At 45.0% G+C, this 26,495-nt stretch overlaps 1 protein-coding gene across 1 annotated transcript in view; it reads right to left on the bottom strand.

Annotated features, from left to right (window-relative positions):
• ak8 (adenylate kinase 8) overlaps positions 1-26,495 on the bottom strand; it is a 47,376-nt gene that overhangs the window by 10,489 nt on the left and 10,392 nt on the right. The window contains exons 8-12 of the mRNA XM_063195731.1: positions 26,233-26,304; positions 16,354-16,557; positions 10,816-10,947; positions 10,321-10,410; positions 7,579-7,720 (exon numbers count right to left, since the gene is read on the bottom strand). Of these exons, the coding sequence (XP_063051801.1) occupies positions 7,579-7,720; positions 10,321-10,410; positions 10,816-10,947; positions 16,354-16,557; positions 26,233-26,304 (640 nt within the window). The remainder of the gene's footprint in view (positions 1-7,578; positions 7,721-10,320; positions 10,411-10,815; positions 10,948-16,353; positions 16,558-26,232; positions 26,305-26,495) is intronic.

The following is a 26,495-nucleotide window of genomic DNA, read 5'->3' as shown; positions in this document are numbered from 1 at the left end:
GGCTTGGCATCCCTACCAGCTTCACAGCAGTGGAACTCTACATCCGGTCAAGACAGCTGCAACTTCCATTTTCCTCTGTGGTAGAGGAGTTCAAGGTGGCCAAGTGCTCTATGATGCTAAGGGACTCTAAAGATGAGCGTGTCAGCAAAGCAGAAGTCACCACAAGAACTGGTCGCAAGTGGCTAGCAGACGTTGCGGTCAAGCAAGCTGAAAGCTCTTTGGAGTTGAGGGACATCGTCGTGAACGTTTGCACTGGCCGTCAGGGACTGGGAACATCACACTTTTTACACAGTGGAAGAAGGCAACTGTACAGCAGAGGAGGGAGATGGTGCAAGCGTTAACAGGAGGAGGAAGCACGGAAGGCAAAGGCTGTCGAACTAGCCATCCAGGGGACTTGGACCAGATGGAACCTCACAAACAGGAGGGTCACGTGGTCTGAACTCTGGAGGCTGCAGCCATTCCGCGTAAGCTCTTGAGGTCTGTGTATGACTGTGGCTTTCTCTTGAGGTCTGTGTACTGCCATCACCAGTGAACTTGGCAAGGTGGGGCCTGAGGGAAGACCCGCTCTGCAGGCTGTGTGGGAAGAAGGGGACCCTGTCCCACATCCTAGCAGGGTGTCAGACAGCTCTGGCCCAGGGGAGATACAGGTGGAGGCACGACCAGGTGCTCCACGTGATCGCAGACATCCTAGGGCAGGCCAGGAGAAGACCGCAACCACCCAAGCCACAGGTACCAGCAGTACAGTTCATCAGGGCAGGAGAGCAGACATCCTCTGTGAAGAGAGCTAGGAGCAACATCCTCCAAGGGGCACAAGGATAGGAAATGTCAGCTGACCTGGGAATGAAGCTCACGTTCCCCCCTGTTGTCCAAACCACCTTGAGGCCTGATATAGTCATCTGGGCAGAGCAGGCCAAGAAGATCCTCCTCGTGGAACTAACAGTGCCATGGGAGGAAGGCTGCGATGAGGCCCACGAGAGGAAGAGACTGAAATATCAAGACCTCATAATGGAGTGCAGGGAGAAAGGCTGGCAAGCTTGGTTATTTCCAATCGAGGTGGGGTGTAGAGGGTTCCCGGCACAGTCAGTATGGTCAGCGCTCACTACACTCGGCGTGGCAGGCAGAGAGCGTAAGGCAGCAGTGCGCAGGATAGGGGAGGCAGCAGAACGTGCCTCTTGTTGACTGTGGTTTAAGAGGGAGGAGGAGGGCTGGAGGGCTGGAGGCCTGGAGTCGATGGGCAGTGACCTGGCCACCACTGCTGACCCGCCAGCTTGAGGGTGTTACAGTTAAGGGTCGAAACACCCCAAGATGGCTGGACACCGTCTGACGATATCGGCTCCAGGCCAAAAGCCACAGTCGCTTAGGGAGCGGCTGCACGTGGCATCACCTGATGCATTTAACAAGCATGGGCATTGTTACCAGTTTACGCCCTGATGAAGACCCAGTGTGGGTTGAAACCGGTTGGCGGTTTTATCTTTGTAACAATGCCTATGGATTAATAAGGGGTTTTTACTAAGGACAATCCTTGTCGGCCTGTAGAGTTGCCTGAAGTCGGCCCTAGAGCCAACACGCTCTAAATGAAAGGACTTCAGTCTTCTTACTTCAAGAGCACCTACAGTTTGAAGTTTATGAAGTTGGAGAACAAGAGCGCTCAGTCAACCTTTTCCTTTTGAATTATATTACACATCAACAAACACCTACATATCAATGCTTTAAAGTGTGCATACATTTTTGGGACAACTTCTATTTTAGCTGAGCATCATAGTTATGTTTTGCCCCAATGTTTTTTTCTAATGCTCATGGGGGCCTTTAAGGGCTAAACTGCTCTACATTGAAATTCATCATTGCAGCACTATCTGTGTCTGTGCCAAAACAAGTGTTCTCTTTCCAGACATTTTGCATGGACAAGTGATTCAGTACAGTATAACCATAGCCTGCTTGAATAATATCGCCTCATGGTATTCTAAGAAAGGGTTGCTGTAACAGTAAGCAAAAAAGGTCTCAGCTGCTTTTGGGACACACATGCCGTCAGCTTCTATATTTGTATTAAAAAAAAATGTTTGGTCGAATGTTTCCACTCCAGGTGTGACTATGGAATAGGGTCGAGAAACAGAAACAGCTTTGTGGGAGCAGCAAGGTTAAGGTAGAGACTGAGTAGGCATAATGGCAGCTGTGTGTGTGTGTGTGTGTGTGTGTGTGTGTGTGTGTGTGTGTGTGTGTGTGTGTGTGTGTGTGTGTGTGTGTGTGTGTGTGTGTGTGTGTGTGTGTGTGTGTGTGTGTGCACTGGTGTCTGTGACAGATGGATGGTTGAGGGCTAAGCTTTGTAAAGAGATGGAGCAAGGTTAGGGATGCTGTAACTAAGATGCAGGTCTGTACTAAGCCAAGAGTAGGACAAGACCACACACTTGCTTATTTTTTGGGGTGGGGTGAGGGTGGGGGGCTTGTTTGGGCCTTTATTTTTTGCGATAGGGCAGTCGAGACAGGCAGGAAGCAAGCAGGGAAAGAGAGACAGGGAAGGATCGGCAAAGGACCCGGGCCAGAACTGAACCCGAAATCTTACAACGAGGATCCCTCCCTCTCAACAATTGTCCAAGCAGAGTACTTTCGAAATGCATAAATAGCTTACACACTTTCTCTATATACCGGTAAATAGCTTGTGTCACAAAACCATGATTATTACCTTTTTTTGTTATTTTGTTGTCTTAAGCTTACTTATTCATGAAAAATGTACATCATTTTGTTAAAAAAATATTTTGTACCATTTCCTGAAAGTGTATGACAGTATCTCATGTGTAGTTAATGGAAAATGTGTTGGTCAGGGTTGGTTGGGGAATGTAATGTCTTGTTACTTCATGCCGTTAACTTTTCAACTACATGGAAGAATAAAAAAATGAGTTGCAAAAAAAAAAAAAAGACTTGGCGCCGACCATATATCACTAGTACTCAACTAAATGGGCTTGACTTGTGTATATAGGATAAGAGAAGTCATTAACACCCCTGACCCAGATCCAACCCCTCTTTCGTCACAACGTGCACTCGACCCGGCATCCTCATCACCGGTCATGACAGAGACCAGACCCGGATCACGACCTGGGGAACAACATATAGTATGACATGAGCTCACAAACTGGTGACGTGACAAAACTCAATGGCAGCTACTAGATGCCTTGCTGCAGTGGTTCCCAAGCGTTTTGTGCTGCTGCCCCCAGTACCGCCCCATCAAGGGTATCGACCCCCTGGTTGGGAACCACTGCCTTGGCTGGCCACTGCCTTACCGTATACGTATACTATGGCACCCATTACTTGTGGAGAAACTCCATTCTGGGAAGATACTAAGGGCGGGGTTGAGGGGTGGGTTGCAGTGCCCCGGCATCGGGACAACCTCTTTCAGGGTCTGGCCTGGACCGTCATTATAGCTTGGATCGAGAGTGGGGTTGTTCAGTAGGAGGAAGAAAAAAGGAAATGGTTTTAATGTGGGGAATTGTTCAAAACAATATTAACATTCACCATACGTATATGTCTGTGTATATATGAATGTGTGTATGTGTGTCTCACAAACCGTTGTGTGTCTGATTACCTTACATTTGCTATAGACTATGTGTGAATGTGTTTTTGTTAGAGAGTCTGACTCAACCTATATTTGTGAATTTAAGATTGTGTGTGTGTGTGTGTGTGTGTGTGTGTGTGTGTGTGTGTGTGTGTGTGTGTGTGTGTGTGTGTGTGTGTGTGTGTGTGTGTGTGTGTGAGTGAGTGTGTGTCTGTGTCTCTGCGTGTGTGTGTGTGTGTGAGTGTGCGTGTGCGTGTGTGTGTGTATGGTCTCGGCAGATGAGGCGAGTGGCGTCCTGATTGATCTGCCCCGTGAAAGGCGATCACACACTTATGCAAAAGAGGAAACTGGAGTGAAGGCGTCCTCATCTACCTGATGAGGGAAGCCTATCCCTTCTCTCGCTCTTTTTCTCTCTCTCTCTCTTTCTATGTTTTCCTCTCCCTCTCTTCCTCTCTTTCTCCGGCCCGGGCCTGGGATCAGGTGGCTCCTTTAACATGACAAAAGAGAGGGCAGCTCGGTGGCGCTCACGTCTCTTGCACCGCATCACCCCAGGGCCCTGTGGAGCCAAACGCACAGCCGCCATCGCAAAATACACCACAGGGCCTGTGACAGCACCTGGAACACATTTCTTAACATAGCCAAGTCCATGCACTCCATTACGTCAACAAAGCCTTCCGTTGGAAATTGTGGGGTTGTGATGTGAGTGACCATCACTTGGGTGGGGCTATTTATGGCCAAGTCTATGAGCCTGGGTGTAGTGTTCAGAGCCCCAGTTTGGTAGCCCGGAGGACGAGGTTCAAATCCAGGCAGGGCAGCTCCACTTCCCGATGCTACAGAGGTGTCTTTCGGGGAGCAGGGCTCAAAAGTCCTCCCAAAAGTTTACCGAGGTCTTGTAAGCTCTCCTTCCCTCTCTAACCGCACGCTCTGCTGCGGCCAGTTTCCATTTCAAAAGGTCGACCGGCCTGCTCCTCCTCCTCCTCCTCCTCTGCCAGCCTCAATCGACTCCTTGCCCTGCCCAGCCCAAAGGCCACATTGCACCGTGCCATGCCAGGCCAGGGTGAGGATGAGCTACTACCCGTCGAGATGAGATACCAAGCCATTAGAAACAACACACAACATTAGCACCCCTAGGGAATAGGGTTAGGCCGGTGTGCGGAAGCCCTTAGTTTTTGGGCTATGTTAAAAGCCTATTTGTGGCCCTACTGTGGCGCAGATGGTAGGGCACTCGTTTGCTATGTGGCCGACCCGGGTTCGACTCCCGGCCCGGGTCCTTTGCCAGCCCTTCCCCATCTCTCTCTGCCCACTCACTTTCGGTCACTACCTTCACTATCCTGTCAAATAATGGCAATAAAAAGCCCAGCAAAAAAAGTCTATTTGTAGCTCATCTTGACAAAATTCGTGTCTGGGCTGGGCTGCACCAGGCAAGCCGAGTGCAGAACACTGGAGCCCCAGCAGGAAATAGGTATCCTTCCGCTCCAGAGGGAGGGCGTGCTGGCCGCGTGGCCCCTGAACCCTTGGGGCCGTCACTGCTCCACTGGCGGCAGCCTAGCTAGCTAGGCTAGTGGCTCATGGTGGTGGTGGTGGTGGTGGAGGTGGTGGCGGCAGCGGCCCATTAATGGCTGATGGCCTGCCTGGCCCTCCTCCAGCCGCCTGCCTCTCTTATTTAGCCACTCTAAAAGGCCCAGTAACTGGATAGCCGTTAATTAATGAAGCTGTCAGGTAAATCGCTGCCTGCTAGCTAGCAAGCGAGCCAGCGAGCGAACGAGCTAGGACTCCCATCACCGACCGTCCGTCCGTTGCATCAGGTAACACTATCTGGCCATTGTTTTCGCCGCGGGCCTAACCTGCGGCGCTCCAAATCAATTAAACTAATGCCATGCAAATGCAAGACTCTCTGGCCACGGGCCACCTCATAGGAGCAAGAAGCACGGGGACATCAGAGCCATGCCGGCACTGCATGGCACACAGGGTTACTCAGTACAGCTGGCCAATTCTCCTTCCAAAAAATACACGATTCACGAATCAATACCCCCCCGCAAACATATTTATTTTGAGACAATGTACTTAAACAACCCTTGAATAATAGCAAAGTCTACCATCACTTTAAAAAACTAAACAAAGTGTGTGCAACGTGCACTGTACGGCTTCATAGACTTTTAAATCGTTTAACATCCAAATATATCCAATATGCTAGGCGATTTGATCAAAATCGATGTGATTTGCCGACTTGATTTTCGATTCGAAACCTCCCCCCCCCCCCTGCTCTACTGCTCAGTGAGATCCCTAATGACTGGGAACTCCACATTAGGTGACGGGCCGGTTTAAAGGGCAGTTGGGGAGAGCAGTGTGTAGGGTGGCATGGAGAAGGCAGTGTTGGATGGTGGTGGTGTACATCTACACCCTCATGTATCTCTAAACAGGCGGAGGGAGGTCTATCAGGGGGAAATATCAGCAAAGTGCCTGGCACATTACATTACACTGGAGTGGCTCATCCTGGATGGCCCCGGCTCTTGCGTTGCGTGACAACGGCTGGCCGGCGTTACCCAATATGGATAACTTCGCCACACAACGCTGATTGTGTTTTTGTTTTCTTTTAATCTGGTGACGGAGGGAGGGAAGAGCGAGGCCATTAAAGCAGCACGCTTCCCTTGCACATGTATGGCCCACCTGTTACGATAACACAGGCTTAGCAAAGACATCAGGTACGTATGACATCAACCGCCGGGGAAAATAGCCATGGTCTGGTTTCACTGTGTGCTCATTTCTCTACTCTTCCATAATGAGCCTGTCCTGCCTCCCATGTTGCTCATTAGCTAACATTAACAAATATACATACTATAATTTCTGGATTATCAAAGTGCATCTGACACATAAGCTGCCACAAGGTTTAAAGTATGTGAAAACAGTAGAGGCTTATAGTCCAGAAATAACGGCACATATACAAAACATATATTGTTTGCATGATGCATATAGATTTTACATACAGTAGATGTCTCTAAACACAGTCATCTGGTAAGGCAGAGCGGCATGGAAAAGAAACTTACTGGAGGAGGCTGTAGTGTATTTGTATGAAATTGATCTGAAATTGTATGACTTGTAGTACGTTTTAGTAATGCATTCATCATAATTCATACATTGGTAAATATAATTGTTTAGGCGTGTTTTTGCACTTGCATGTTTCCACTCAGCTCTGCAGAGTATACATACCAGTAAGGGCTCTGTCCTTAATTCAGTACCCAGTCTTTGGCTCAGGGCCTCCAGTAAGCCTTAGTCACACAAGTCACAAAGTGACAAAGTGACAAGCTCCTATTCATTGTAGATGCGAGCTGCCGGTGAATCATAGTGACAAGACAAGGGACTTTAACATCACCGATTAGGCGGCCCAAGAATAATTGAGGTGTTTCTTAATGGGCCATTGAACACTGGCTATTATCGGGGAGGATGAATGTGGCAGGAGTGTTTGCAACATTGTCAGACAAGAACAACGGGAAAAAAATACCCCCCGCACCATTACACAGCCTGAACCGTTGATACAGGGAAAGATGGATCTATGTTTTCACGTTGTTGACACCAAATTCTGTCCCTACTACTCGAGTGTTGCAACACAACCGGATATGGTGTGGTAGCAATGGCACTGCCCTTGCCATCATGCTTCATAAGGTGGATAGGTGTGCTGTATCCATATGGGGATGGCCTGGACTGGTGATATGGCAAACAGGAACTTTTCCCGGTGGGCCAACAGTCCTCAGGGGCCGATGCTTTTGGGTTTTTGGACTATAATATTGTAGTGTGTGTGTGTGTGTGTGTGTGTGTGTGTGTGTGTGTGTGTGTGTGTGTGTGTGTGTGTGTGTGTGTGTGTATGTGTGTGTGTTGGTGGTGGGGGAAGGGGCAGGGGGATGGACAGTGGGAGCTGGGTCTTTACAAAAAGGCCTGGACTGTTTTTTTCGGTCCTAGTCCAGTCCTGATATGGATATGTATGTGTATGTGTGTGTGTGTGGACTGCCACTTCTGGGGACAGCTCCTAGCACACTTACCTGCTGGGGATGTGACTGGTCTCCTGCAGCTTCTCGGCCTGCTCCATGTCGCGGGGGAAGCCGTGCACCACCCAGCCACGCGTGGTACAGTCCAAACGGCTCAGACGCGCTGTCACGATCTGCAGAACTATGCTGTCCGGCACTGATGGGGGGTGCGCACACATGCACACACACGCACACACAAACACACACACGCACGCACACACACACACACACACACACACACACACACACACACACACACACACACACACACAAACACACACACGCACGCACACATGAACGTACGCACACACACAAACAGATAGGTGTGGTCAATACACAGTCAGTGACAGTGAAGGAAGCAAAGAAAGAACTATTTGAAACATTACATTAAGTGCTAAAGGGACACTGTGTGAGATTTTTAGTTGTTTATTTCCAGAATTCATGCTGCCCATTCACTAATGTTATATTTTTCATGAATACTTACCACCAGCATCAAATTCTAAGTATTCATTATGACTGGAAAAATTGCATTTTTCATACATGAAAAGGGGGATCTTCTCCATGGTCCGCCATTTTGAATTTCCAAAAATAGCCATTTTTAGCTGCAAAAATGACTCTACTTGGACTGTACTAGACAATATTTGGTTACTACTTAGTAAACTTTCATGTAAAGATTAAATTTGGCAATAGGCAGCCCAGTTCCAATGAGCAGTATAGTTGTAGTACCTTTTTTGACCATTTCCTGCACAGTGTACCTTTAAGTTAAGCTAAAACATTCAATGCCATGTGTTCCCAAAGGACATGTAATTAAAAAAAAAAAAAAAAAAAAACCAGAAAGGATGGATGTGGTTCCTTGCTCACTGATTCAACTTCCTTGCTCTTCTCTCCTCCAGCCTGGTTGATCACACCTTTTCAGAGCAATTAGACTAAACTAAACAAATTGCTCACATCTGAAAGCTTTCCAGAGCGCAAAGACAGAGGAAGGATGACAAAGTAAACATAACAATTAGGGTTCTCTCTTTAAGCACCTGCTCAGAAACTGCCATCGCTGTTCTTAAAAATGGGCAGTGAGTGAGCAAGCGCATTCAGAGCAGACTGATTTACGGGAAGGTCAATGCAATTTGTCACTTTGAATGGCCTGGTCAGGTGGTTTTAACACAGACGAGGCTGTTTCACTTTCTTCACGTACTGACAGGTTTGGGCGAAAGAAAAAGTCCCGTATATCATCAAAGCTTTGATACGACACATCAGCCTGAATGAAAGCAGTGAGTTGGGGGGAAAAAACACACTCAAGATCTTCTGACTAATGGTAAGGACAGAAAATCACGTCTTACACGTGGAAAAATAAGACCGTCTTTACAAAAAACCACATAAAGGGAGGGCAGTGAGAAACTTCTGTCAATGTCTGTGAACAATATGTGTGGATGTCTATTCCTGAAACGCTGTTATCTACCAAGGCAGATCGTCAGGGAAAAACAAACTCCTACCAGAGGGGGGCTTCAAACAGATGCCCTTACACACAGAAGAGGTCAGGCAGAAAACAGACAGAGTCTGTCTAAAAAAAAAACACACACGCATACACACTACTATCAGGGACGATATCAGACGCGCCGTTGTTTTCCACATCAAGCATCTCCCATGTCAAACGTAAAAATCATAATAAATAAAATATTAACTCGCCACATTGTCATTCAAACTCAACATGAATCGTTCTCCTTGTTTTGAAGAGCGATACAGGCGTTGCTCTGCTCCTCTCCGCTCTAGCGTTCTCTCTCTGCTCTACAAACGTGCCTGACACCAGCTTGGAAGACTACAGAGTGGAGCTGGTTAAGCAGGGGTCACCTTGATGGGGGTCAGGAGGACCTCCGCCTTCCTCACAACCCGGGCCCCCCCGAGTCTCACTCAGAGGAGTGTCAGGGGGGTGCCAGCCTAGGGGCATCCTCGCCTGGCACGAATCAATACAGAGAGGGTGACGGAGAGAGAAGGCAAAAACAAAAGGCTTCCTGACAGCCACGCAAACGCATGGAGCGCCGCCGTTTCTGACGAGGGTGGAAAAATGAAAGCTGACAGATTCAAACTGTCCAATTTCCACATCAAAAACACTCTCAACGTCGCCGTGCTGCTGCTTAGGCTTCAAATAACTCCGAGCGTAGAAAACCTCCTGTGTTTTTCAACTCTGCTTCAATTTCACAGGACGGAGATGCCTCTGATATGTTCAATACGTTACACTACTACTCTACATGTCAGAGGACGCTTCACACATAGTCTCTCTTCCCCACTAAACCCAGCCACTGCACTCAAGGTGCACACTCCTACCTTGTGTATTACTATTAAGATAGATGATGTGCAAGATAACCTGCTGCACCTTTGCAGTACATGTTTAAGGGTATAGGTCAGAGTATTGTTATCAAGGAACATTTCAGTGCGTGCATGCATGTGTCTCTCTACTACTCTCTACTCTACTACTCTACTACTCTACTCTCTACTCTACTACTCTAGTACTCTACTACTCTCTACTCTACTCTACTCTACTCTACTACTCGACTCTACTACTCTACTACTCTACTACTCTCTACTCTACTACTCTCTACTCTACTACTCTACTACTCTACTACTCTCCTCTCTACTACTCTACTTTCATGTGCGCCTGTGTGTGTTGTAGGAGAGAAGGAAGTAGGGTGAAAAAGAGAGTGACTGTGACTGTATGAGTGTGTGGCATACACGTACAGTATATACTGTATTCATTTGTGGACATACCTGGTTCCCCAGCCTCCAGGTACGGTTTGATTAGGTCTCCTGTGCATGACTCATCTGCATAAACTGCTTTTATCAATTTCCCACTGCAAACTGGGGAGCAAGAAAAAAAAAAGTTAGCAAAGTGCTGTCCTCAGATATAATGTATATGCTTCAATATTATATTTAAATAGGTTTCCTACAGTAGTTTGATAATCTGCTCATGTGAAACATAACCCGTTCTTTAAGTTGCTGTCTTCAAGTTATGTCAGCTTTGTGTATATCATTGTGTGTGTGTGTGTGTGTGTGTGTGTGTGTGTGTGTGTGTGTGTGTGTGTGTGTGTGTGTGTGTGTGTGTGTGTGTGTGTGTGTGTGTGTGTGTGTGCGCTTGTGATAGAGAGGGAATGTGTGTACACATGTCTGTGAGAGAGAGAGAGAGAGAGAGAGAGAGAGAGAGAGAGAGAGAGAGAGAGAGAGAGAGAGAGAGAGAGAGAGAGAGAGAGAGAGAGAGGGCCTTACTGTCCACAATGTTGTACTTCTTGGCCAGCAGTCGAGCCTGCAGACTCTTTCCAGAGCCGGGCGGGCCAAAGAGGAGAATGCGCGGGGTGTGCGGGGCACTGGACCTCTGCCTTGCCAGAACGTGGGTCAGCACTGTAGAACACACAAGACACAACACCAATCACATCATGTGGTTACTCAACGTTGTCCTCAATGGAATACGTTTCCAAAGTCACTTTTCAAGAAGCTCCTCCTAAAACCTCCATTCCTAACTCGAACTTACTAGCCATTATATGTATGTGGGACAGCACAGCACTGGCGGAGGCAGAACACAGGACACATGCACTAAAAGCAGAGATGCAGAGCACAGCAGAACTGGAAACACACTAATGTAGCATCATGCAAGACCGCGTGGTTCCTCACCAGTTGAACTTTCATTACAAACAATTTTATTCCTATCTACTTATTCAGAATTGATAAATGTGAAGGTGGCATTGGATACCATAAAAAACACAATGAGCAACATATGACATGCAAGATACTATGGGCTCGAGAGCCACAAGTTTGTACACAGCCATGTAGAACAGTAACATACAAAAGACTCAACAAACTCAAGAGAGAAAAATACTAGCCCATACAGAAATATTAGTTAAGAACTTATAATTGATTGAAAATAATTGAATCATTGATATAAAATATATATTCCATTTCCATGTATGATATACTCCTGAAAGCTGTCTGAGAGGGATGTTTGGGTGACCGGCCGTGTGTATTGACCCTGTGGAGATCTCGATGGACCGTTCTGGTGGAAACAGGAGAGTAGAGGTGCACATTTAATTCTACTGTGATTTGGACAGCTGTGGTTTTATGTTTATGTTTTTTTTATACAGTCCGGGTTAGCACCCAAACATCCCTTTCAGTGTATTCAGACAGCTTCCTCTTGCATCCACAGTTAATCCTGTTGGATGTGGTTCATCCTTCTTGGTGGTATGCAGACATTACCTTGGATACCGTGGCTCTTAATACATCACAAAGACTTGCTGTCTCGGTCAAAGATGCAACAGTTGCACGCGGAACAATAATTTTATCCTTTTTGAACTCCGATATGTCACCCATAATGTTGTGTGCATTGCAAAGCTTACCTTGCTAATTGAATCTTCACACTTCACTTTACTGGTGCAATGTGCCAGGAAACCTCCCACACTAAAATGACGGGTGTCTCAATTATTTTGTCCAACCCCTGTATGTGTTTTCACTGTCATATAAAAATCTTTAAAAAACGTGTAAAACTTGTACAAAACTTGTGTATGATTTCACAATATCCTTTCCATATGGGAGAACAGTACACAAAAGGTCTGTAATGACTGTGGACCAATGTGTCAGGCCATTTTATGTGCAGTTCTTCCCCTGACCAGATGCCTGAGGAGGTGCTTAGGGAAACGACATTAGCATCATTCCCCGCTAAACGCTTAATTGCTAATTGATAAAACAGCACTTAGCTCAGCCCACCACCGCCTCTCCTCTGCCCCTCCTCAGTGTTTATGGGCCGGTATCAAGGCTAATTGCCTCATAAAGGACCTGATCAATAAACAATGAGCTGACATCGCCCCGACCCCCAACCCTCCTCAACACCCTCTACCCTCAGTAGCCCAGACCCCATCTCTTCCCAGTTGTAGAGCAGAGACGGGGCAGAAGAGGAGAGAAAATGAGAAGGGAGGAGAGGGGGATAGAGGAGAGAAGAGTAGGGGACGCGGGAGGAGTAAACCCTGGGAACCCTGCCAGGAAAAACAGCAGATGTTCTCCAGACAGACGCTTTCAGGTCTGTATCACACACACACACAGGTGACTCATACAGAGATGAGAGACCGGCGAGGCCTGGTCCAAATATGGGCCAATACTGCTCCAGGTGTGTGTGTGTGTGTGTGTGGTGGGGGGTGTCAGCCTCCGTTTAGCCACTGTTGTTTAATTTTGCAAGTTAGGCGTCACGGTTCACTGCCTGGTAATTAACACAGCCCTAATTAGGACTAATGGTTTAGAGTCTGCATTGAGAGGGGGGGGGGGCATCGCTGCTAACAGCCGGCACAGCAGTGATGTATGCCCACAGCCTGAGAGCCCTCTAGGACTCACTTGCTAAAGCGACAGCCAGCTGAGAGCTCTGCACGGCACCAATCAAAACGTGGCAGTAATTAAAGCATTTACCGGAAAGTGTTCTGTCTGGCCCAATCAAATAAAAGTGGCAATTAGGGGTGGGGGGGGGTGGGGCGCGTTAAAACAACATTTCTCGGCATCAGTATTCACTATGACAAAGTGTTATGTTTACTCTGTCTGCGCAGCTAAATGCTTAATGGGTGTGGGGTGGTGGTGTCGGTGGTGATGGTGTGTGTGTGTTTGTGTGATGATATGCGTGTGTGGTGGTGGGGTGTTCTTTATGGATGTTTGTTTACAACACCTTATTGCTGTGACATGACCTCCACGCCTCATCTCCCCTCCGCCCAACACAAGTGATGATTAGATCTGAATGGATGGATAATCACCGGACTATAGATACAACAGCAACAAATCAACCCCAAATTAGAGGCCATAAACACATCTCTCTCTCTCTCTCTCTCTGTCTCTGTCTCTCTCTCTCTCTCTCTCTCTCTCTCTCTCTCTCTCTCTCTCTCTCTCTCTCTCTCTCTCTCTCTCTCTCTCTCTCTCTCTCTCTCTCTCTCTCTCTCTCTCTCCTAACATCGTCCATCCTTAACTGCAACCCAAGAACTGCTCTAGAGATTCTGAGCTGTCTGAATATGTGTGTGAGTGAGGGAAAGAGAGAGATGGAGACAAAGATGGAAAGTGCTTCATTGATAAGTGGACAGTGATATAGTGTTCACTGTATGATGGGTGCGGTATGTGCGTGCCTGCGTTTTGCCCAATTATTCCCAACTGTGGGAAATGAATATCTATAATTAAAATAAAAAAATATAGAAAGGGGTCCTTTGTAGGGCTCATATTGTAAGCCACATATACTGTACACTCGCCTCCAAAAGAGTTGTCGCCTATCCATCTGTTTGGAATAACAGCTAATAACCTGACTTGCAATTAATCACTTGGCTTCAGAAGTCACTCATATGAAAGCTACAACCCTCCCGAATGAAAATGTATGTACAAAAAAAAATGTCATGCACCAAAGAAAGATTGACCCTTTAATGAACACAGACAGGGCAGATTTTGACAAGACAAAGACTTTCTGAAGCCAAGTGATTAATTGAAAGTCAGGTTATTAGCTGTTATTCCAAACAGATGGGTAGGCGACAACTCTTTTGGAGGCGAGTGTACTTCTGTTTGATCTTGGCAATGTTCTTACTGGTAAAACTAAAAGTGACAAACAATTCTTTATTTCATCCCTTTATTTCTTTTGCTTTAGTTGCTTTATTCAATGTCAGGCATAGTATGAATAGGAATGAATGAATTGTGTGTGTGTGTGTGTGTGTGTGTGTGTGTGTGTGTGTGTGTGTGTGTGTGTGTGTGTGTGTGTGTGTGTGTGTGTGTGTGTGTGTGTGTGTGTGTGTGTGTGTGTGTGTCTTTTGATTGTGACAGTGATGATGGTGATGGTGTCATCCCAAGAGCCCCAAAGGGATCCTTCAGCCTAAAGCCCTCTGGCACTGTCACAGGTCACTACTACCCTAAAAACTCTCGCCTCCCCCAAATCGTAATCATTCGTACCCCCTACTCCCAAAACCCCAATCAGTTCCATCATATCTCCTGCCTATCACCCTAGAAAACAATATTCACTTACAACAGCCCCCCCCCCCCCCCCCCCCCCCCCTTCCCAAAAAACAGGAATACTGTAGATAGGCATATTGCTTTTTTGACTTCTGAACTAAGACATCATCATCATCATCATCAGAAAAAGAATCATCATCATCCATAAAATCATCATCATATAGAAATGTACAGCACGTTTCTAAATAGAAATATGCCTTCCTCCAAATGCCATCTGTTAGCCATCCTCCGACGTCAGATCTTATCAATCTCCAGCCCCACAGTCTAAACAAAGTATGGCCTATAAATCCTAAAATAAATTCTCTTTGAGTTTTACCACAGGGGAGGTCAAATTCAGGCCGGCCCAATTTTATTTGGCCCATGAGACGACTTGAATGTATATTACAGATGAAACATATACACTTTTAAAATAATATAATATATATGACTTGAACACGATACGTACAACACTGTAGGTGTAAGTACAAGTGCATCAGTCATCATACTGTAGAGCAGAATATGTGCAGGCACATTTGAACTTCCATATATGGTGGAAATGAGTGTTTGTGAGCTAATTCCAGAAGCTTTAAAGGAGAATTCTTCCCAATTTCAACATGCAATTGTATTGAGCACGCTACCCTTGATATTTCAATACCCAACAACGCGGCAATTTTTGTTCCTTTTCGCTCCTTTCCGAGATCCTGGCCCTTTTAATGGGGGAATGGATTTGTTTTCATTTTTTAAGAAGCGTCTTGACATACTCCAAATATCACACAAACACAGACATACAGTACCATAAACATCGACTTTGGACTGGTCACAGATTTTTTTTAATTTTTGTCCCACTGTGGATTTGAGATGGACACCCCTGCCTTATCCCATCAACCAGTAGGGGATCTCCCACTCCTACTGCCCCCAGGGCTCAGGTGGCCCCCATGACCTCCCGCCACTGGGGGAGCTATTCTCACTGGGCCTGACAAGGCTGTTGATGATGCCCATGGGGAATTGTTAAGAAAACCAGAAGACAGGTCACAGACATGTTAGCAGTCTCTAGTGAGAACAGGCCACTCGTACTCACCCGTCAGGTGTCCATGGTATGGAAAAGAAACACAGCATGCGTGCGTGCGTACACACACACACACACGCACACACATACACACACACACACACACACACACACGCACACGCACACACACACACACACAGTCGCACACGCACATGCACACGCGCACACATCTTGCAGGATGATCTTAAGAAGAGCCTCAGGGCTTAAACAATCACACTGGCACACTTAAAACAATCATACGGCGTCTATATGGTGTGTCTTATTTCCATTGTTGAAAGAATGGGGAGGAGGGACAATGTGTGCATGTGTTCAACCAGAAATTGAAATAGATACAGTATGTCTACAGATATGTCTGTATAGAGTACCGGTACGTACATTGTGTCCCAATAAGATGTACATATAGTTTAAATTGTTGTAAGTGTTAATGTAATTTTCAAGAGTGAAATAGAACTTACAGACATCAGGCTATTTTTTTGTCACCATCTGTTCTCAAAAACTGACATCCATTCTGGTCCAGGCTCTGCTACAGTGCCAGTCACACACAGGTAAGGGAAGGTTTGCATTTACAGTCCTCTCCAAAAAATTTTGTCTCTTTTTGTCTCAAACCCAAATGACAACAAAAAAAGAATGTTTTGCTTGCTGTCCCAAAAGCTTTGGAGGGGACTGTACATGTGCAGACATCTTTCTACTGGAAAATTGAAGAAGACTTATTTCATGCACCTTGACATGGGATGCGAACAACGAGAACCCACCTTGAGCGCAGACGTCCACGTGTGGCTGGTCGGCGTTGACGTAGCGCAGGTGTCGCTCGTAGGTCCTGAGCAGGGTGTGGGCGTGGCTGTGGTACTGCTTCAGCCTCAGGGCCGTCTGCTCCTCGCTCAGGGCCTCCTTAGGAGGCTGCAGTCTCTTACGCACCGTCTCATCCTCAGGACGCATGAAGGCCACGTGGTACACGTCTGGCCACGCCACAATACACACGCAGGTACACAAACAACAAACCCACAAAAATACAACCAGTGTGCACACACGCACACACACGCACACACACACGCACACATAGATTATCATTTCTTTGACTTGGATCTAAGGAATAAGCAAAAAGTAAAAGTTACAAAGAATTTGGAAAAGGTCATTGACAGGATAAAGGATAAAGACATACACACATACCATTTTGGATACACACATGCACACACACACACACACACACACGGGCGCACACGCACGCATGCGCACACGAACAGATACACACACATGCACACAAAAGAATGCTAAGATGTCACAAGAGTGAACTTGATTGGTGAATTCCTTAAGACAGAGGAACAAGGCAACAGTAAATAGCATGAATAAAATGTAATTATAAAAATCAAGGCCGAGGTACATTTCCCCACATCTGAGCCGGTGGGAATTGAGGCTCGTGCTCACTGCAGCCCGGCTTTGTAGTATTCTCCAGGGCTTTGGGAAGGACTAACAACAAACAGCCAGATTGCGCGTGTGTGTGCGCGTGTGTGTGTGTGTGTGTGTGTGTGTGTGTGTGTGTGTGTGTGTGTGTGTGTGTGTGTGTGTGTGTGTGTGTGTCACAGGGTGTGTGTGAAGCGCCAGTGCAGTAGAACTGAGGTAGTAGTGCTTGTAGTTAGTGCATGCTGCATGCCGCTTCTGCTTGTTACTTTCTGCTTTCAGCTTCTGCCACCAGCTAGCACTTTTCAAGTGCGAAAAGAGGAGCCGAGTGCGTAAGCCTCCTCCTGCTGGTACATAGCCTCTCCACCGCCAAGACTCCCATAGTGCCTCCTCGTGGCCATACATGGTAACTGGGTCCTTGCGGGCCCAGGCTAAACTGTGGGGGATCTCGGAGCAGCAGTGGGCCCCAGAGACGCGGTGTACAGGCCCACCTTAAGGTGGATACGCCCTGACCCCGTCAACCACAGCCCCAGTTATGGGTAAATAGCCCCACTGCCGTGTGGGTGAGCCTCTTTAGGCACGGCTAAGGGAGCACACCCCGACAGAAAAGCAAAAGTCCTCAACGGCGGAACAGGCGGATGATGGTGGCTGACCAGTGGGAAACATCACAACGGCTGGGAAGGCGGATGAAGGCTGCAACAGAGCTGGGTCCCCAGTCGTCTTGGTTTCCATGCCACTGGACTTTTGTCCCAGACCTGCCAAGGACCGTGTGGTGGCTGTCTGTGCACCAGCCTCCCCACTTTAAACAACATCACGCACAAGCGTCCTCTACAGAACGGGATTCCACCCTACCATCTAGGATTAAAGTCCTATGGCGATCAGCAAATGGCGACGGGGGCAGGATTGTGTAATCTGGAAGCCCCTAGTCATGAGCTGGCACATTAGGCGGTGGGTGGCAGACTCAGTCGCCGGGCTCCGGGACCAAGGCATAGGAGCCCCTCGGCAGCTGCACCCACGACTGAGCAGCCCTTTTTCAGGATCCACTCTGCTCACCCCTCAGGGGGAAGGGGCTAGAAAAGGTGCCCTAAAAATAGCTTGCCTTACACTACCCGACTGGATTACCGCGTCCAGAGGGAACACCATAGTGCGGTCAGAAACACAAGAAAATAAATTTTGGAGCCTGGAATGTGCGCACAATGATGGACTGCACTTCCAGTGATAGACCAGAAAGACGAACTGCCATTATCGCTAGAGAACTAAGAAGATGCCGGATTGACATAGCAGCCCTTTCGGAAAACCCGGCGAGCGGACGAAGGGCAACTGAAGGAGGAGAAGGGAGGTTACACTTTTTTCTGGAAAGGAAAACCTGCTGATGAGCCTAGGATCCATGGGGTTGGTTTTGCCATTAAGAACCAGCTCGTCAGGCACCTCTCTGAGCTTCCCGTGGGGATCAGTGAGCGCCTCATGACCATCCGCCTGGCCTTGTCCAACAACCAAACAGCGACTGTAGTGAGTGCTTATGCTCCTACCCTAGACTCTGATGTGGAAGAAAAAGAGACCTTCTATGCCTGCCTAGAAGAAACCCTATCCAATATCTCCAGGATGGACAAGATCATCCTCCTTGGTGACTTCAATGCCAGGGTTGGCAGAAATCAACATCTCTGGAAAGGCACAATGGGAAAGGAGGGAATTGGGAACATAAATTCGAATGGAGTACTGCTCCTAAGTACATGCGCTCAGCACGACCTTATAGTCACCAACACTCTTTTTCGGCAGAAAAACAAGCTCAAAGCCTCTTGGCAACACCCCCGCTCTAAGCAATGGCATCTCATTGACTATGTCATTGTAAGAGCGAGAGATCGCAGTGACGTGAACATCACAAGGGCCATGATCAACTCAGATAGCTGCTGGACTGACCACCGCCTCATCCGTTCCACAATGTCCATCAAACTTAGAAAAACAAGGAGGGTTCAAAAGAAACAGACCAAACGGAAGCTGAACCTTGACAACCTGTCTGATTTTACCATCCAGCAGCAATTTCAGGTGAGCCTCGGGAATAGCCTTCAGCAAGAATACCCCGACAACATCGAAGAGCACTGGGGCCTGCTCAAGTCCACCATCCTTGAATCCTGTGAATCCACCCTTGGATATAAGTCTAGAAAACACCAAGACTGGTTTGATGAGCATGACATGGAGATAGAAGACCTCATCTCCAAGAAGCGAAAAACCTTCCATGCCTGGCAAAATGATCCAACAAGTGATATCAAAAGGATAGCTCACTCTAGGGCCAAGGCTGAGGTTCAGAGTCGGGTGAGGGAACTAAAAAACACCTGGTGGACTGAAAAGGCTCTGGAACTCCAAGGACTCGCAGACTCTGGAGACACAAGAGGATTTTTCAGTGCTACAAGAGCCGTTTATGGCCCCAGCCACCACGGCTTAAATCCCCTGCGCTCAAAGGATGGAAAAACTCTTTTAAAAGATAACTCAGCCATCAACACACGCTGGAAAGAACATTTTCAAGAGCTCCTGAACCGACACGGCGCAGCTGCACCAGATACCTTGAACCAGATCCCCCAAATGCCCATCAGAGAAGACCTGGCTGTTCCTCCCACCATAACTGAGGTTGCCAAATCTATTAGAAGCCTTAGGAACAACAAGGCTGCTGGTTCAGATGGAATCTCCTCAGAAATCCTAAAGGAGGGGGGACCACAGCTCTGGCACCACGTTCACCAGCTTCTTCTCAAGGTCTGGGAGAGAGAGGAGCTACCCTCTGAGCTTCGTGATGCCCAGATCGTCACAATCTTCAAGAAAGGGGACAAAGCTGAATGTGGAAACTACAGGGGCATCTCACTTCTGTCAACAACAGGCAAAGTCCTTACCCGCATACTTGCTAACCGCCTGCTTCCATTGTCTGAGGAATTACTCCCAGAATCTCAATGTGGTTTCCGCCCATCCAGAGGAACAACAGACATGATTTTCACTGCACGCCAGCTACAAGAGAAGTGCCGTGAACAAGGACTGCCCCTGTATATGGCCTTCATAGATCTGACGAAGGCTTTTGACTCTGTGGACCGCCAGGCTCTATGGACCTTACTATCGAAGTATGGATGCCATGACAAATACATCCGCATACTAAGGCTCCTTCATGATGGCATGTCAGCTACAGTTCTCAGCAATGGTGGCTCTGAATCTGAGGCTTTCCCTGTGGAGACAGGAGTAAAACAGGGCTGCATAATTGCACCGACCCTGTTTGCCATTTTTATCGCTGCCATACTCCATCTCATTGGCCCAGAACTGCCACAAGGGATTCCAATCCTCTACAGATCAGATGGTAGGCTATTCAATCTAAATAGATTTAAAGCCAAAAGTAAAATCAGGAACACCACCATCATGGAACTTCAGTATGCAGACGATAATGCCATTGTATCACACTCCCCAGATGAGCTCCAAAGCATCCTGAATGCCTTTGCCAAGGCATACACATCCCTGGGTTTGGCATTAAACATCAAGAAGACACAGGTCCTGTTTCAGCCATCACCCAACCAGCCCTTAACCCAGCCTACCATCAAAGTACACGATGCTACCCTGGAAAATGTTGACCACTTCTCCTACCTTGGCAGTCTGCTCTCCTCCAAAGCTGACATAGACTCTGAGGTCAACCACCGTCTGAGCTGTGCCTGTGGAGCTTATGCCAAACTCAGAAAAAGAGTCTTTGATGACAGAGACCTGAGACCCCAAACTAAGATCCTGGTTTACAAGGCTGTAGTTCTTCCCTCCCTGTTGTATGGAGCAGAAACCTGGACCACATACAGCAGACACCTAAAATCACTAGAACAATTCCATCAACGGTCCCTGCGTAAAATCCTGAAGATCAACTGGCAGGACAAACGCACTAACATCAGTATCCTGGAGGAGGCTAATGTACCCAGCATTACAACTATCATAATGAAGCACCAACTCCGCTGGACAGGCCACGTCATCCGCATGCCAGACACCCGTCTCCCAAAGCAGATCTTGTACTCCCAACTGAAAGAAGGTCAGCGTGTCCCTGGTGGTCCAAAGAAACGCTACAAAGACAACATCAAAACCAACTTAAAGAAATTCCATATACCATCTAATAACTGGGAGGACCTTGCCAGGGACAGACATAGCTGGAGGAAAGCATTGCATGAGGGTGCAGCACAACATGAAAACGAACTCCACCATGCCACACAAGCAAAACGACAACGCCGTAAGGATCACATGGAAAAGGCTGCAGCAATACCCACCACCTCTACTTTTTTTTTTTTTTTTTTTTTCTTTTAACCCATCCACCATCCCCCCTTATGGGGGACCTATATTGTCTTCCTTTTTTTTTTTTTTTAAATTTCTCTTCATTTTTTCCTTTTAAAAGCAAAATGTAATATACAATAAAGGATAATAAAAGGATAAAGACAGGGAAAAAATACAAACCAAACATGAGTGTCCCCCAACACGTCAAACTATATATTAATTAAACAACACTACTACCCCCCCTCCCCCCCAAAACCCCCGCCCCCATCCCAGGAAGGAATTATAATTTACTTTTGCGCTGATATGCTTAGAAATTATACCTTATTAATTTTTGAACTAAACAGAAAGGGAAAAAAGAAGAAAGGAAGAAAAATAAAATAAAATGAAGGTACCTAAAGCCATCCTTCTCCATGTTTTATCTTAGACCACCTATCTGCATACATTGTTTTACCTGTTTCACAAGCCATTATACACTCTATTTTACAATAATATCTGACATAATTTTTAAAGACTCTTATTTTCAACTTTTTTAAATCCATCGTTTTATGTATAAATACTTTACCCAACAAAATTATTATATTTTGTATTGCTTGGCTTTCATTTGCCACATCGCCCAGGAGCACTGTAGGGAGATCCAAGCATAGACTGATGTTGTATTTTAACAGCCAACGTTCTATTTCAAACCAGAGTGTAACAGTTAAAGGACAATACCAAAATAAGTGTTCTGGAGTTTCCTCTTCTTCTAAACAGAAGCGACACAATGGATTTGTTTCTATACCCCAAATGTGAAGCATTTTCTTGGTGTTTAAGTATTTAAAAATTAATTTGTATTGAAAAAAACGTATTTTTATATCTAATGATGATTCATACAAATTATTGAAGATTTTCTTCCATAAGAGAGGAGAATCAATCATTTTTTCCCAGCTATCAAAAATATTACATGGGATCTCAACCAATTTATCTGTATGTAAATAAAACTTATATATTTCCTTGTTTATTTTTGTTTGATTTAGCCATTTGTTCTGCTTTATATTTGGTCTACACACTAAATTACTCTCACTGCTCGTTTTAATTTTTTGCTTCCACCTTGATGATAGAGAAGAAGTCAACTGATTGTATTGTTGAGTTGTACATACCTCCCCATACCTGTCTCTTAACTGTTTATATGAGAGGATTTGATGTTTCTCGTTTACAATGTCATTCACAAAAGTAATTCCTTTAATGAACATTTGTTTAAAGAAAATAACTTTGCCTCCACTCAAAATGTTAGAGTTAAGCCACAAGATTTGTTGCAATATATCTTCAGCCTTTTCTGGCGGATAATACTGAAAGTGAAGCCAACTTTGCAGTGCCTCCATCAAGAAGCTAGAAGCTTTCTGTATAATGCTTTCCATCTTATTAAAGTGTGTTGGACTAATCTGTAAAAATGGGTACATTTTTTTCTCAAACAACGGATGGATGTTTCTTAGCAATTTGCTTGAAAACCAGTCTGGATTAAAATAAAATTTTTGTATGAGAGATGCTTTTAATGATTTATTCATTGCTCTCAGGTTTAACAGTTGCGTACCACCTACCTCATAATCATTATATAGATATGCTCGTCTAACTTTATCTTTTTTGCCATTCCAGATAAACTTAAATATTTGTTGTTCATATTCTTTAAAAAAGATTTCAGGAGGTGAAGGGAGTGCTAACATTAAATACGTAAATTGAGACACAACTAAGGAATTTATAAGTGTTACTTTACCATAAATAGTCAGATGATTACCTTGCCATGGCTGTAAAATGGAATTTAATTTACCCAACTTGCATTTATAATTAATTAAGGATATTTCTTCAATATTGTGGGGTATATGGATACCAAGAATGTTGACGGCTCCATCTACCCATTCCACCGGAAGATCACATGGAAGACAGAAATCACTACTCTTCAAATAACCAAGTCGCAATATCCTACATTTCTCATAATTGGGTTTAAGCCCTGATATTTTTGAAAAGTTATTCAGGTCACTAATCAGATTATAAAGCGATTCATTGTCTGGTTTTATCATGAAACTGGAGTCATCTGCATACATACATACTTTATTATTAATACCATTTAATTCTAAACCTTTTATCCCTCTGTTAAATCTTATTTTTATTGCCAAGATCTCAATTGCAATGATAAAAAGATAGGGAGACAAAGGACAGCCTTGCTTGACTCCCCTTCGTATTGCTATTGACTTGGATAAATGCCCATTATTTAGAACTTTACAGATAGCGCCTTCATACATCACTTTGACCCACTCTATTAAAGAGTCACCAAAGTTAAAGTGTTTTAAACATTTGTTAATGAAGCCCCAACTGATTTTATCGAAGGCCTTTTCAAAATCAGCAATAAATATTAATCCTGCTTTGTTTTTGTCATCATAGTGTTCAATTATTTCTATTATTTGTCTGATACTATTTGATATGTTCCGTCCTTGTATGAAACCTGTTTGGTCATTATGTATTATTGATGGTAGTACTTTTTTAATTCTTGTTGCAATACATTTTGCCAGTATTTTGGAGTCATACCCCTGTAAGGTGAGAGGTCTCCAGTTTTTAAGTTGAGTGGGGTCTTTATATTTTCCATTAGGGTCTTGTTTGAGGAGCAAAGAGATTACGCTTTGCTTTTGTGTATCTGAAAGTGTACCTTTTTCATAAGAGAAATTAAAACACTCCAGTAAAGGGTTTTTAATCAAGTCATAAAAAGTCTGGTAAACTTCAATGGGGATCCCATCTAGCCCTGGTGTTTTTCCTTTTTTAAATGAAAAAATTGCCTCTTTGAGTTCCTCCTCTGTGATGGGACCTTCACATGATTGTTTTGATTCTTCATCAATTTGAACTTGCTTTTGAAAAAAGGTGTCATCATGGTCATCTATATGATCTGGTGTAAATATGTCAGTAAAATAATTCTCAATGTCTTCCATGATTTCTTCTGTTGTGGTTTTTATAATATTTTTACTATCTATTAGTCGATGGATATTTTTCTTGGATACATTATTTCGTTGTAAGCTCAAGAATAATTTATTACATTTTTCTCCTTTTTCCATCCATTCAGCTTTATTTGAATAATATGTATTATTTATTTTTTCTTGCATTAATTGTTCGTATTCTTGTTGTTTCTGTTCCAGTCTATCAAACATACTTTGTGTAGCATTAGCTTTGTCCACAAGTGCGGTTAACGTGTCAATCTCATTTTTTATGTTCAATTCTTTTAATGTATTTTGTTTTTTTGTAAATGATGCCATTTTTATTGTGTGTCCTCTCAGAACACACTTAAATGTATCCCATACAATTTGAGGGTCTGCTGAGCCTACATTATCCAAGAAAAAGTTATTGATGAAAAGTTTAGTTTTGTCTATAAAGACAGAATCCTCCAGCAGTTTCTGGTTAAATTTCCAATAGGATTTACCTCTAGGATGATCTGCTATATCTAAGTGCAAAGAAATTAATTGATGGTCTGATCTTATTTTATCTTCTATCATTGCTTTTTTAACCTTTGAAACCAGAGAAAAGGAAATTAAAAAATAGTCAATACGGCTTGCTTGATTTTGTCTTCTCCATGTATAGTTCCGTAATTTAGGATTCTTTAATCTCCAGATATCCACCATGTCTTTACCATTCATTATTGCTTTAATTTCTTTCTGACTTTGGGGATGGTACTCGGTTCTAATACCCCCTTTACGGTCAATTTCCCCATTTTGAACCACATTGTGATCTCCGACCATGATATAATAATCACACTTATAAGAATCTTCATTAATTTTATCATGTATGCTTCCAAAAAAAGTTGGATCATCAGAATTTGGCCCATATACATTAACTAAGCAGATAAATTTGTCCTCTACAGCCATTCTTAGGATTAACCATCTCCCTTGAGGGTCAGAGTCATATCCATGTATTGTAATTGTTAAGTGTTTTCCAAGTAGTACCATCACCCCCCGTTTGTTTTTGGAACCATGTGAAAATATTACTGGCCCTCCCCATTCCTCTCTCCAGAGATGTTCATCAGCTGATTCTGAATGAGTCTCTTGTAAGCAAATTAAACTAAAGTGTTTTTCTTTGAGCCAAGTAAAAACTTGATTACGCTTTTTCTTGTCAGCTAGCCCATTTGTATTATAGCTTGCTATTCTATATTCTCCACTTGACATTTTGTTTTACTTTTCTTATTCTATAGCCTAAAAGGTGGTTCAATATCATTATCCATAGGCTTAAACCTAGGAAAAAAGTAAAAATATATCCAACTAAAGCTATCAGACCATTCCTTTCTCAAATATTTCCTGCCCACCACCTCTACTTTCCCCTGCCCAAACTGCACCAAGATATGTGGATCAAGGATTGGTCTCCACAGTCACCTGAAGACCCACAAATAGAAAACCCTACTGAGAGGACAGTCATACTCGTTTCGAGTGACCGCTGATGATGATGATGATGGTGTGTGTGTGTGTGTGTGTGTGTGTGTGTGTGTGTGTGTGTGTGTGTGTGTGTGTGTGTGTGTGTGTGTGTGTGTGTGTGTGTGTGTGTGTGTTTGTGTGTGACAGTACCAGTAGGGGAGAGTGGGGTAAGTAGTGCCAGTTCTGAAACGTAACTGATCCATATACAGCATGTGTATGAGCATACGGTGTGTGAGTATGTGTATGTGCGTACAGTATTAGAGTGTGTATGTGTGTGTGTGTATGCGCGCACTTGTGTTTGTGCGTGCATACTTAGTGCGTGCGTACGTGTGTGCAGGCATGCGTATATGGGTTCTAAATTTCTGTTTTCCCCTGACTGTGCGATCCTGGCTGCAAACAACTCAACCTCTAATTGTTGGAAACCGCTGTCTGTCAAAAAATTAGCTCACGTGGTTAGCTGCCAGCGTCTTGCCCCTCCTCACAACACTGTGTTTATAAACAAAACTAAACTCTGCATAGTGGTGTGGTTTCTGTAGGTTAGTGTACCTCCTGTCTCAGGGTCGATCCTCTTGCCCAAACTCCTCTCAATCAGCACATCATCAGGAGCCTCCAGCACCACTGCAGCACAGGAATACACACCAGGCCATTTAGAGTATGCACATGCATGTACTGTATATTAGGGTGCATCGAACCCCCAGTTGTTGAACCTTGCTACGACAGTATGATGTAGATCAGTGTTTCTCAACCAGGGGTGCCGCGGAAACGTGGCTGATAAATAAATTGTGTAATATCATATATGTCTAAATTAA

This window comes from Engraulis encrasicolus, chromosome 3, assembly GCF_034702125.1.
Source record: "Engraulis encrasicolus isolate BLACKSEA-1 chromosome 3, IST_EnEncr_1.0, whole genome shotgun sequence".
Classification (NCBI taxonomy): domain Eukaryota; kingdom Metazoa; phylum Chordata; class Actinopteri; order Clupeiformes; family Engraulidae; genus Engraulis; species Engraulis encrasicolus.
Note: the sequence above shows the minus strand (reverse complement) of the source record. Positions and strands in the feature narration are given on the sequence as shown.